At 40.7% G+C, this 13,332-nt stretch overlaps 1 protein-coding gene across 2 annotated transcripts in view; it reads left to right on the top strand.

Moving 5' to 3' along the window:
* bin3 (bridging integrator 3) overlaps positions 1-13,272 on the top strand; it is a 40,744-nt gene extending 27,472 nt beyond the window's left edge. For both annotated transcript variants that reach the window (XM_088419425.1, XM_088419501.1), the window contains 3 exons: positions 5,780-5,921; positions 8,189-8,323; positions 12,024-13,272. In XM_088419425.1, coding sequence (XP_088275551.1) covers positions 5,780-5,921; positions 8,189-8,323; positions 12,024-12,170 — 424 coding nt within the window. In that variant the 3' untranslated portion in view covers positions 12,171-13,272. The remainder of the gene's footprint in view (positions 1-5,779; positions 5,922-8,188; positions 8,324-12,023) is intronic.
* The last annotated feature ends 60 nt before the right edge of the window (positions 13,273-13,332 follow it).

Genomic DNA, 13,332 nt, shown 5'->3' with positions numbered 1-13,332 from the left:
AGCTTGGGCTGGGACTGCCCCTGGTTTAGACCTGCAACCAACATGGAACTTTCTGCCTTAATTATGTCGTTGAGACAGTTTTTAGGGGTTTCCCGAGTTCTAATTCTGGTAATACAACACAGTACATTCTTTTCATGCAATATGCAATACTTTATCTTCTAATTTGTTCAAATATCCAAATTATTATTGATGAATTTTTTTATTTTAGTTTTTTACTTTTACAGGTAGAGAGGTTCTATGAAACTTAAGTCAAAACCACCGTAATACCTTCAGATGCTAGTGACTCCAGTGTTATCACATCATAATATTACCTATACACATTTGTCCCTATATTGTTAATTTGCGTGAACTGCTGCATTTTCGCATGTTGGCAAATATCCACAAAAGTCATATTTGTTGTTCAATTTTTTTTCATGGCAAAACACCCACAGTATGTTTGTATACGTTCCAAATGCAACAAACCTTTTCCTAAGTGTTTTAGGTTCATAGTTTGTGATGTAAAAATGACTAAACCACTAATACGTGCAATTATAAAAACTTTTAGGGGTGTGTCAGTGTTTTTAGATTTTGGCTCCTTTAGGTTGGGCTTGGTTCCTGACCCACCTCTGACTTTCTCCTGAATAGCAGTACAAAGTGTATAAAAGTGTATAAAAAAATATCATTTCATTTGAAATGAAATGTTATGGACAACCAGCTATTTGGGTGTACAACTAGTCAATTTATTTGACTAGTTTATTTTAGGTACATCCAATAGCTGTTAAAATTTAACATTTTGCAGCAGATATTTTTTCCAAAAAAGCTAAAAACAAATTAACAAGAAACTCTTCATACTACTTCATCTTTTTCTTTAGAATTCCCCATAAAATGGAACGACTGCTTGTTTTGTTGAGAGACTTCAATGAACTGAAGTCTCAGGCGTGATAACTGTTTTCATGTTTTAGTTTGAATTTAGAAGCTTTTAAGAAGCTGTTCTTGCGTGTGTGAACGTGCACGCGCGCACGTGTGTTTTAAGTTGATTCAGGTTGCGCCGCAAAAGAGTTTCGGACCTCAGGGGATTCGCTGGTGATTTCTCTCCAATTTAGCGGCATGTGTGAGTTTTGATCGACAAAGTATAAGGCAAGCAGCAACAGATCAAACTCCTACTCACGTTGGTCACACCCAAAAACTCAAGAGGCTCCTGAAGCAAGTGGAAGCCGTTTTACATGCACTACAATGTATCTATCATAACTTCCCGTTTGCGAACCCTCTTCACTTTTGGAAGTTAGCAGATAAACAATTCCTCCTTTCGTCCTTCTTTTGGTTTTGTGTATTTTTTGCACTTGTGAATTATGTGATGGCGCTGGCGAGGTGTAACAGCCAGCTTCTTAGACTGAGGGTGTTTAGTCCAGACTTTGGCTTGGCTCGCTGGTCTAACTGGCCCGTTTGTGGACTGGCAGCGCTTTATAAACATACGTTCTCAACCAGTTGCTATTTCCATCCTGTCTATTCACCACACCCTGACCTGTCACATGGATAGAAGTGTTTGTTCTCTCGGGCCCCCAGGCTGCCTCATCCCTGGCCAGCTGACTAGCGTAAGCTCACCCTTGACTTGAACTTGCACTACATCTCCATACATTCAACACCACGGGTAGACAAACTATACTCTTGAGAAATGTGTCAGTGTGCCCGTTCTCGTTCAACGAGATCACGGATCACAACGCCATAATTTTTTTGTCCTGCACAGCTTTTTTAGCCCGAAGTGTACTGGTACGCTCAGGAGAGAAGAAACGGGTCCTCGGGTAATAAGCAGGCAATCCAGGACAACAAAAACATTCCTCTAGCGTTGTTTTTAACCCATGGACTCGAAAGTCAAGTCATTTGAAGCAATGGGCACAGTTGCCGTTCGTACTGATCACAAAACAAACCAGGCTGACACCAATGTGGTGGCTTACCTAGCAACATCGCTCCAACATGAGTAAGTTAATTATGTTTGTTATGAAAAAATGAAACAAAAAGTTGGTCATTCATAATTGAGAGCAAATGTGTTGTTTGGCCTTCCATGTTTATAATTTTCACCAAACAAAAACCTTTTTTATTTTATTTTTTATATTTGTGATTATTGGACAACATGTTCAGCAAGATATCAGAATACCAAAATGCTTGATGGCTGCAGCCTTTCTGCAGAAATATAGGATACTCGGATTACTTTCATATCACTTGTGTGGTGACATTTTGGTTTTCCAATTGAGGAAAAAGACTCCAAAATATTAGCGGTTAAGAAGACAGTTTTTTAACATTGCAAAAAAATGAAAAAAAAATTTTTTTTAAAACTGACACAAGCTGTATACAATTTCTAAACTTTAGGTAAGAGGAAAGGTATCGGCTGCAGCGGATATTGCAGCAGCATTTTTAAAATGAGCCTGTAACAAAAGTAATTGTCTTGTTTTACATTTGCACTTTATCACTAGATTGTTGGATTTGTTGCAGTTTGTTCAGTAAAAAGATGTGAAATGTTTTGAAAAGTGAAAGTTTCACATTAGGTATTAATTTTATTTTACAATTGATTATTATTTTTTTAAATGGACTAATTTTGCTAAAATCTCATTCAGTTATTGTGCACTCACAGCCGCGAGGCTGAATCCTTGTGTCCCAAAAGTCAGCAAATTACAGCAGACCCCAAATTTGCATAACAAGTTTGTTGAGCCATTAGCATTACACTGTGAACACAAGCAAGCGGTTTCCAACACTTTTGATTAGTCTATGATTTCAAAAAGTAAAATAAAATAACTCCCACACATGCGGCCTTACCAATAATATAGTTCTCTTTTAAAAAGTATGAAATTCATCAAAACAGTAATTTCATAATCACCGATCAGAGACTGTGAATGTGGCCCTCGGATCGAATTTTACTCTTGGCTCCTCGACACTGATGCTTTTAAGCATGTTTAATTAATTAATGGTGAAAGTCAATGTGAATGTCAAAATGTTTCTTACATCATCGACGTTTACCATACGCAGCCCTCGTTATAAAAAAAAGTTTGGACACCCCCGTTCTACACAGTTGACTGAGTCACACAAAAAGCCCTGAATGTAGCAGTCAGACGTCAGCATCCAAGAGAGAGGGCACTTGAAACTCTTTTCATATGCTGACGAATGAATACGAACCACAAACAGCGTGGTATGGTGTGTCATGACAAAATTGCCCTTTGCTGACAGGTGTAGTGCACACGTGAGAATACGCCGAGCCTTAGTGTGTTTTGGGATCAGTTTTTCTTGCTGTGTCATAAATCGCCCATTGTAGGAGAGTCGTCATGCCTGGAGGGTAGTTACATAATGCCCTGGCGTTGCAAGCATGTGCACACTGGTGCACAGATAGTAGACTTGAGGATCAACATCAAGCCCTGCCATGAACTGGGTCAAAGTGGTTGTTTATAAATAGTGTCGGAGCGTGGGCCGCGGGGCTGGGCCGGGCCGGGCCGAGCTTCGTGATGTCAGTCCAAAGGCCACTCCTTGCTCCGCTTCCTGTCGGAAACAATCCCCGCTTGTCTGAAATCCGGCGTCATTTTTTACTAGTCCTCCCATAAGATGTGCAAAGGAGATAGAGGTGTAATTTCGCAATCGCAGGTTTGCGGTGGTTCCCCACATCACGGGTGAGGACTGGCACGCCGAGAGGAAACGTCAGTCAGGAAGCCCACATGTTGAGCGGCTAATAACACCACGGGCCGCACATTATGATCTCTTGGAGCAGAGTGAAAGCTCCGCTGCTAGAATGCTTTTAGTGAGTCATTCAGAAAATAAATACAAAAAAATATTTGTGCATTTTGGTCAGTGACTCACCTATTACAGACCCCTCGTGTGAATCATTTTGTGACCTATTTACTGTCACTATCCTGGACTGATTTTTCACTCCTACTCTAGTATTTTGATTATATATATATATATTTTTATATTTATTTTCATAAAACTTATCGTATTTTTTTTTTTAGCTATAAGTCACACTTAATTTCTGTTGGCTGTCAGCAGCCAGTGCCTTTTGCAACTAACAGCAGCTAATGTTAGCTGAGGTTGTTACGGCATTTTTTTCAATAAAAGAAGCGGGCAGACCAAACCAACATCCGTGTCCAGTCTTGTTCACATGCAGGAGTATTAGTCAAACAGAGAGGATCAGCTGATTTAATTAAGAGTGCACCGGATAGAGAACACGGAAAGGTATTCAATTTGACTCTTTTATTAATTGCCGTCTTTTAGCATATACACACAATCATAAACTTGGTGAAACACAGATCCTGCTCAACTTTGGGTATTTCTGGTAAAAAGAACTCGAGCCGCCTCACGAGGAAAAGGAAAAACAATTGCTTCAAGCGCATTCAGCATTACACTGACGAGACGTTCGCTGATCGCTCGCAGTGTGGGAAATCTTTTTGTTTTTCCTCTCAATATTTGGGTACGCATACTGTAATGGAAAATAAGTATTTAGCCAGTATTAATATAACATTTTGTTGTTCACTGACAACTTGGTTTTGTTTGAACAAAGACCCTTTCACCTAACATTTATGAGAACTCTGTGTAGCTAGAATAAGACGACCTTGACAGATAACACGCACATAACTGTATATCATTTTGTATTTGACTCCCTTCTTGTATTTCCTCCCTTCCATAGCCTTTAAAAATCTTTTTTCACTCGTCCCTTCACACTCTCTTACAGACCACCAAACTGCTCTGTTAAGACTTATATGAATCTTCAAATTAAAAGGTTCCAGAAAAAGACGATTTTGTTTTTCCAGACTATTTTACTGATCTGACAAATCTTTTTAAAAATCCACAGCAATACTCTTTGCATTGCACGTTTATAGCCTTTATAGACTGAAATCCTGTGCAAGCTGGGGCTTTCTGCTACAGTTAATAGCATCTAGACTTCCCTATCAACAACTCTTCGTCACAGCTCGGGCTCCAGGAGCCAATATGGTTTCGGCCAAGGCATTAACGACAAAAAGTTTCGTAGGCTCTTATAAGCCCGCGCTCATAAAGCCAGTGTACATCATTAGTACGTCTTTCCTTCTGAGCTCCGGAGGTACACTTCAAGCTTGTTTATCGAAGAACTTCTCAGATTTATTTATTTATTTTTCATTGAAGTAATTTCAAGTCAAAACACCAGACATCTGTGCTGTGGGGGTAAAAAAGAAAAAAAGGGCCCTCCCCCAAATGTCATTGCCGATAATCGGCGGGCCGATTATCACATCCCTAATTCTCAGAAACAGTACTTGCCCGTTAACTGATAAAATACATCAGTGCAACAATTTGAGTTTCACTGCATACATTAATCATATGGAAATGAATATGACCTTTCATATCACCCATTTTTTTCATGTTCTTTAATAATGTGTACAACATGCGTGCCTCCCGTTCAAAAGCGGCACCAAAATCTGTGCAACAAGTTCTGCAATGAAGCTCCCGACTCTGTTGCTAAGTTACAGATGAGTGTTCCTCTATTTTTAGTGCCCAAGTCTTAGATTCTCATAGTAAGAATATACTTTCATTAGAAAGGATGATAATTGTCTCAAAATGAAAAGTGTCATGCCTTTTTGAACTACAATAATGAGATAATAGAGGAAGCCTAATGCAGAACTGTCCTTCGGGGTTTGACAAGTACCTCGACGAGAAATGTTATTTATTCATAATGACTTTTATTAACATTGTTTGCAATATAATGTTATCACCTGCATATTTTATGGAGCTGAGATTTTCTTTTCCTTAATTGCAAGCGCACCTCCGTCATTGTCTTGTGCTGATGTTTTCCCAGGTACGGCGGCGTCTTTCCGAGCCTCAACATGGCTGTAAAACGTCGCGAGCAAAGCCTGCAGGACTACAAGCGCTTGCAGTCCAAAGTGGAGAAGTACGAAGAAAAAGAGAAAACCGGACCTGTTATGGTCAAACTGCACCAGGTACGGTGCGATGGCTGTCCGCTCGATGGCACCCCCTGTCTGCAGAGAAACGGAGTGGGAAATGACACAAACGCTGACTGGATATGAACAAAAATAGTCGGGCACATGCACGTACAGTACATAGGCGCTTCTTCACCCACGCGTGCTAGCGAGCTCTCAAGTTTTCAAAAAGCCGCTGCTGCACATCTACAGGCACGTAATTGAGAATTGGAGACACACACACACAGACACACGCGCACGTACACACGAGGCCATTACCGAAGCGCGCACATTCACAGATAGCGTTGCCTAAGCTATTGCCGCTAACACATCCTCACATGGAGATCCACCCACACACATTGAGAAAAGCACCGTCAGGGGAACAAAGACTTGAAGAGGCCCCTGCACGCCTGCCCTTTGAATCCCCATGCACTTCAAGAGACGATCCGAACAAAAACACGCGGATGCCATTTCATTTTCAAATCAACTCGCCGAGGTGAAAAAAACGTACATCATAACGCGGCGCAAAAAAAAAACAAACAAAAAAAACAACAATATGCTCCATTTTAAATATACCATCTCGCTTCCCTTCATAACAAGTCTCACCCTCTCGCATATTCATCATGCGTTGGGTGTCTACAGTAGACTGACTACCCACGAATACATTCACGCACACACACTGCACACACAGCTCTGTGGTGCTGGAGTCCACTCACAGCCAAGTCTGCCCACATTACCCACTCCTCCTCACTGTGGTCGTGATTACAGCCTTTTTTGCAGCTCTTCTCCGTGGGAATTAGGCAAATATCTCTCGAGAAAAATATTGCCGACACCAGTGACGTCTCTCGTGTGGTGACATTGGTGACAACGAACTATATTTTTCATAACATCACTGTTTGATATCAACTGGTTACGCCACTTTTTTGGGGGGTGGGGGTGGGGGAGGGCTCCCACCATGGTGATACTACAACTTTTATAAAGATTTACTTCATAAAAGCACACTAGACTGCGGTTATCATACGAAACCAAGAGTATTACTACCTTGCACTGATACTGATTGACCAAAAAAAAGTAACTTTTACTTGTAAATATAGAACTGCAAAATTATACAATGATAAAATTATTTCAAAAGAATGTTAAGAATGAGGATTTTTGTCCATCATAACAACTCTCCTTGTACACTGTACTATAATCCATGCGGACATAGCAACTATACACATTATTGATCATGAAACAGAAAACACTGTTGCAACTTACTGAATTAATATTAGCTGATTTTTGCAGAGGGTAAAGAATCTATGACTAATGCTGTGTGCATGTGTGGCTACCCTTGTGTTCAAATCAAATTTGTTTGACGAGACGCTTTACTCATTTTGCCATTTTCCGCCATAATAAATTCATATTTGTCTATAATTAACAGCGGTTGCATTTGACATTTTTTTTTGCTGGCCCATAATTTACAGTCCCATCAGTACGTGGACCCCCTTTCGTCATCTTCAGTCCGTCGTTTTTGGAAGTTTAGCCAAACTGTCATCGTCATTCGTTGAGTCACATGTTCTGTCATCACTTCCGTCGTCAAGGTTGGCCACGTCCAACAATCCATTTTAACCGCTTGAAAAATCATTTTAAGTGTCAGTTTACATAAATTTGACCACATGTCCTTTGTCACATACGCTACAAGTAAAATGCAAGGTTTTGCTGAGCTTAATTTACTAGATAATGTCTTTTGGGGAGATTTTAAAAACATCTATCTTGCAATTCCTGGGTAAGAGCCAATCAGAGCAAGAAGGTCACTTTGCAATGTACCAATTGTTTACTTGAATGGAAAGTTATCCCAGAATGCTTTACTCAACTATGTGCAAGCGATGTATTTGTTAAAATCTTATTTAAATAGCAAAACAACACAAAAATCTTCTAATAGTAAAAATAATTCTTAATTCTCAACATATTCACTTTTTACTGCTGAAAATTGCTAAATAGATATCCCTTTTATCGATAACTGAAGCCTCTGTAATAATTGTATTCACCTGTCTGTGGTGTTTTATATTGTGTGTTAGAATTAACCCAACAGATTTTATGATGCAAAATTATGTGGTTTGGTGAATGTTTGTTTTGTCTGACAGTTAACCATGAATTGGGCTTTGCAATAAACAATTTGAAGCCCATTTTGGAATGATTTCTCAGTATCTCCGTTCAATGAGCGCTTTAAATTTCTCAATTTTAAAAAGCCATCCTGCTACAGCCTCTTGCTATATTGCAATTGACAATATCATCATCTGTCCCCGCAGGCCAGAGAGGAGCTGCGACCTGTAAAGGAAGATTTTGAGGCCAAGAACAAGCAGCTGCTAGATGAAATGCCCAAATTCTACCACAGCCGCATCGACTACTTCCAGCCCAGCTTCGAGGCTCTCATTCGAGCGCAGGTTCGTTACGCCCCCTTCCGCGACACGCCCTCTGACCAGCAGTTAAGTAAGTGAGCATGTACGCCTGTTGTCGCGTCTCCTTTATAATGCGATTAAGGCTCAGTGGCAGCCCACACACTCGGGAAGGCCTCATCTGTCTGGCTTCGTGGCCCCCAAACCTGTGGCTTCTCTCTAGGCAGCTGCCCCACCACCCCGCCCCCACTCTGGAGCCACCCCGGCCCTGTCATTTCCTCCGTGGCACGCTCCCGATTAGCAAATGAGATTATAGCGATCTGCGCTTTGAACTTGCAGGACGGGGACAATCGAATCTTTCAATTTGCTCAATTCCAAAAAAGTTGCGAAATGAAAGGGTGGAAGACGTGCCTTGGATGAGTGACGCGCTCACTCCGGAGGAAATGTAATTGATCATTGGAGTCCCATGAATGAGCAGTTACACACATAAGCAGGCAGGCACACGTGGGTGGCCGGTGGACCTCCCTCGGCTTCGGCCTCCACTCCCTTCTCCTCCGCCGCTCCCAGCAGCATCAGGGCAGGCACAAAGGCCGCCTTTGTTCGCAGCTGGCCGCCGCGAGTGCCGTCCGGTTGGGACGCTAAGGTTCGACTCGCACACCTCTACGCGCGCTGATCAGTTGACGCGTTTTGCATCATCCCTGCAGCATGCGGCTTCATTTTGAAAATGCCACAAAAGACGGTTCTTTATCCTTGTCCCTCGTGATTGTCTTTGTTTCCTTAAACATGTGGATTATGAGCACATGCTGGGAATTTACGGCAGGGCTCTAAAATATGTGTCCCCGATATATGACTACATGTCATCTCATTCTGCATTCTCTGTCTCTTTTTATGGAACTTTCATTCGTTCAATTTATGATTATTTTCTCCCAGCTATTTAAAATAATACTCATTCTATTTTACATTTAACTGACATTTAAAAGGATTGAATAAAAACAACAACAACAAAAAATTGCCATTGTGCAGTGCCCTAATGGTTTGGACATCTGAAGCGCCACCATTTTGGTAGGCAGGTAGTTAGGGGGGGGGGCACGTGGAAACAGAAAAAAATGACTAATATCACTGTAAAAGCCAGCCAAGGAAAGAGCTAAATCTTCACTTAAGTATTTCTGTATTGACCGGAATGAGCAGCACAATGTACATTGAAGGGGACATAGTGTGACAAAAAGTTTTTTATTTCATCTTATTTCATGATGTCATTGCTGTATGTTTTAGAGCACAGGTGTCAAACTCAAGGCCCGGGGGCCAAATCCGCCCCGCCACATCATTTTATGTGGCCCGCTAAAGCAAATCATGTAAGTTTCCATGAACCTTGCTAATCTCTGTTCCAAAACTTTAGCTTGTCGTGTATAATGAAAAATAAAGTTGGGATTTTTTGGTGTGTTCTGTTACAGTAATCTAAACAATAAATGAACAAACTAGCCTGCTTTACTTCTGATTTCAAAACAATTAAGCCATCAATTTGTTTTGTACAGTAATAATACTATGAGACAATTTAAAATTGACTTGGTTTCCTCAACATATCGGCCCAATGAAGGAAGTTCTCGCTACAAAATGGCCCGCGACAAAAATGAGTTTGACACCTCTGTTTTAGAGAGTGTTAATATTAGTATTAGAGAAAAGAGGCATGGAATGGAATGCGTCTTTAAACATGATACTGCCTTCTGCTGCTTCACAACATGTGACACATCAATAATAATGGTCTTATGTCAAGTGGAAAAGTGCACACACTGCACTCCCTGGGTTGTGTAAAAGGGCAAAGTGGCTAATTTGCAGCTCCTCTTTTTTTTGGGTAAATTGAAAATACCTTATATCTTTGGTTTGGTGCACCCAGTGACCTCAAATAACAGGTTATTGTGGTTCAGGTTTTGTGGGTTCGGTACATTGTGAAAGCTTTCAAAAATATTCCTAAAGAAAAAAAAATCAAAACATGAAAAAGCACGAAAAGAAATCCCCCATAATACTTTTTTTTTTTTGCTGGCATCTGTTTGGCTCCGTATCATCAGTCCAAGTGGCCGTACCTGTACTGTATAATGCAGCATTCAAGCTGTCGAAGTGCCCATCTCGCCTCTGCTGAACACTTGCTCCATGCAAACGCTCGTTTTAGATTTGTTTGTGTGTGACGCCCAAGAAATGCCTTGTAAACATCCTGAGTTTTCTAATTCATCGAGTGAACAGAAAAGGAAGGTGATGGTCGTGAACAAAACGTACTCAACGAAGGCGAGGAAGAACTGAAGGGTTTTACGATATAACATGGGATGAGTTGAACAGGCACAACGTGGAGTAGCACACAACAACGACAATAACTTGGTCAGAGCCATGGAGCTCAGCAACCGTGTCAACGGAGTCAGGGCATTATTTAAGGGTGGCCAAAATCAAGAAGCGGCGGAAACAACCCCTTTTCACGATGTTGTCCATTGGAAACCCCTGTCAATGCCTTCCCATCTATCGCAGGGGGGGTTCGGTGGGTTGCTCCGGTCCCCATAAACGAGGGACTGTTTTGCAATGTATGCATGAATTGAAGAGGGCTTGTATATCCTGGTAGTTCCCCTTCAGCCTCTTCTTGTGTTGCTCTTGTTGTGCGCTTAAAGTCTATTAATCATCAAAGCCGCTCTTGAGGGAGCCTCACTCATGGACTCCGGGAAGGATCGGTGAATGCTCTGGCCAACCCTTGTTCCAACAGGAAATAGGAAGAAGAAGAAAAAAAAAAACTCTGTTAACTCGTCATTGAGTTGTTTGATGTAGTGTGCCATGTCAGCAACCGGTAATAGCCGATCGCTTCTCATAAGTGACGTATGAGCTGGCAAAGCCAAGATGGGACTGTTCTAAAACAATGATTTTATCAAATTGCACTGCACATCAAAGAAGAGCATGATATCAAGATCCTTATATATATATATATATATATATATATATATATATATATATATATATATATATATATATATATATATATATATATCTTGCCAAGGCTCCCCTAGGAAAGAGAGGACTTCTCCACTCGACACGCTGACTATTAAGTAAGATTAGTATCTACAAAAATGGTATCCTTATGAATTAACAAAAGAAAAAAACAATATAAATCAACTTTCAACATCTGTTCATTATTTTTTTACAGCATTCACACTGGTTACAGCTTAGTCTAAAACATATCAAAATAACTTAAGGATGCTGCGCTTCTGTTTGAGAAGTACTGATATAGCTATAGATGTGTGTGCGTGTGTGTGTGCATGTGTATGTTGATAAGGTTTATGCTTAGTGTGCATTAAGTTTCAGTTGAATTCCCACGGCACATCCTATTCCCTGTCAAAAATGTTTTAACATAAGGAAGGCATTTTGGGCTTTTATTTTGGTCATCACTTATGTCATGCATTTATTTAGGGACTAAATTAATCATGTCATGCTTTTTTGCATTTGTACTGTACTTAGATGACCAAGTATTGGATAATGCTCATATTTTCTGCCTGTAGTTCATATCCTTCTGTTTGTAGCTTAAAGACCTCACAAATCTTTTTTGAATGATGCAAAAATTGGAATCAGCATCAGCCGGAAAAAAATCAGTGTCATCAGGCCTGGCGTAAAAGTAAAATAACATTCTTAAGTAAATGTTTCAATAGAAATAAGTCTTAAAGACGCGCATGTCAAATACAACTGAACTGCGCTTTGGCAGTGACCGTTTCCCTCTCGGCAGGTGGTGTATTTCACGGAAATGTACAAGGTCTTCAGCGAGCTCACGGATCAGATCGACCAGGCGGGCCTGACCGACGAGCAGCGGCAGAGGGAGAGCGAGGCCAAGCTCAACGAGCTGAGAGCTCTCTCCATCGTGGCCGACGACTGATCTTCTTTCGTCAAACGTTGTTGCGGTCGCTCTTTCCCCACTTCTTTTATTGGACAAAACAACAAAGCCATCAGCCAAGTCCATACGCTATTACCGCTTTCCAGGAGCAGCGGCCGTCCCTCTAATAATAGGTGCCGCGCCCCAATTAGTCACGCCGTCGCAGACTACGGCTGCTTAGCTCGTTTGAATCAATTGTACAACAGTAACCTATAGCTATAATTGTGTTCAATGTTATTCCAAAAATGTCTTGTCAGGTATGGGCAAAACTGCCAATAGGTTGTTTAGTTTTTGTCTTGGTAAGCAGGCACAATCAGCCGTCTTGTAGACACTTAAATCTTTTAACATCCGACGTGATCTTACTTCACTCCAAGTTGACGTTATGTTTGTGGTGCACGAAGCAGCAAAATGCAGTAAGTTACACGGGGAAGTGGAACGGGCTGTACAGGCTTGTCTCAGGCGCGCGGCTAAAACCGAGCCAAGTGCTCCCTCTAGTGGGGAAAGGAACACTCGTTGCTAAAGCGTCTACTCAATCACTGCAAACACCCACTCCGCTAAAAGGGGTCAGGGGTCACAGATGTGCACAACTGGGTGCGCCTACTTTAATTTATACTGTCATACAATTGCCTTGCCTGTGACTTATTGTATTGTCGATTTTTAACTTAAGCTAATGATTTATGTAGGTGGAGGTTCTAGCTAATGAAGGTTTTGTTTTGATTTTTTTTTTCTACTGAATATTTAGGTCACACTAAAAAGAAAATACTAAGGGAACTTACTTACTTTTAACATTATTTTGTTGTAAAAATCAGAACTTGAAAACTTGAAATGTGATAACATCAGAACAGGATACTAATTATGTCAGTATTTTTCATTAATGATATATGTATGTAAATCTTCTGAATTGTACTTTCCATTGAGTTCCTAAAAAAAGAAAACTTAAGTAACGACCACGATTTTCTTGTATTTTAACTTGTTTTCAGTGACGTTAATGTAGGGATTTTGTTTGTTTTTTTACAGCGGTGTTTCACTTGGAGACTTATCCTTTTAAATGAAGATGTTTAAGCATTTTTGTCTGCAATCAGAAAGTAAATGAATGAGAACTTTCTTTCCTCTCTTGAATGGCTCATCTTTTACTGTGTTCATCTCATGGGTGTCTTTTAGAAAT

Source organism: Hippichthys cyanospilos, chromosome 1 (assembly GCF_059441005.1).
Source record: "Hippichthys cyanospilos isolate Australia breed blue-spotted pipefish chromosome 1, RoL_Hcya_1.0, whole genome shotgun sequence".
Taxonomy (NCBI): domain Eukaryota; kingdom Metazoa; phylum Chordata; class Actinopteri; order Syngnathiformes; family Syngnathidae; genus Hippichthys; species Hippichthys cyanospilos.
The sequence above is the reverse complement of the archived record's forward strand: the minus strand, read 5'-3'. Positions and strand labels throughout refer to the sequence as shown.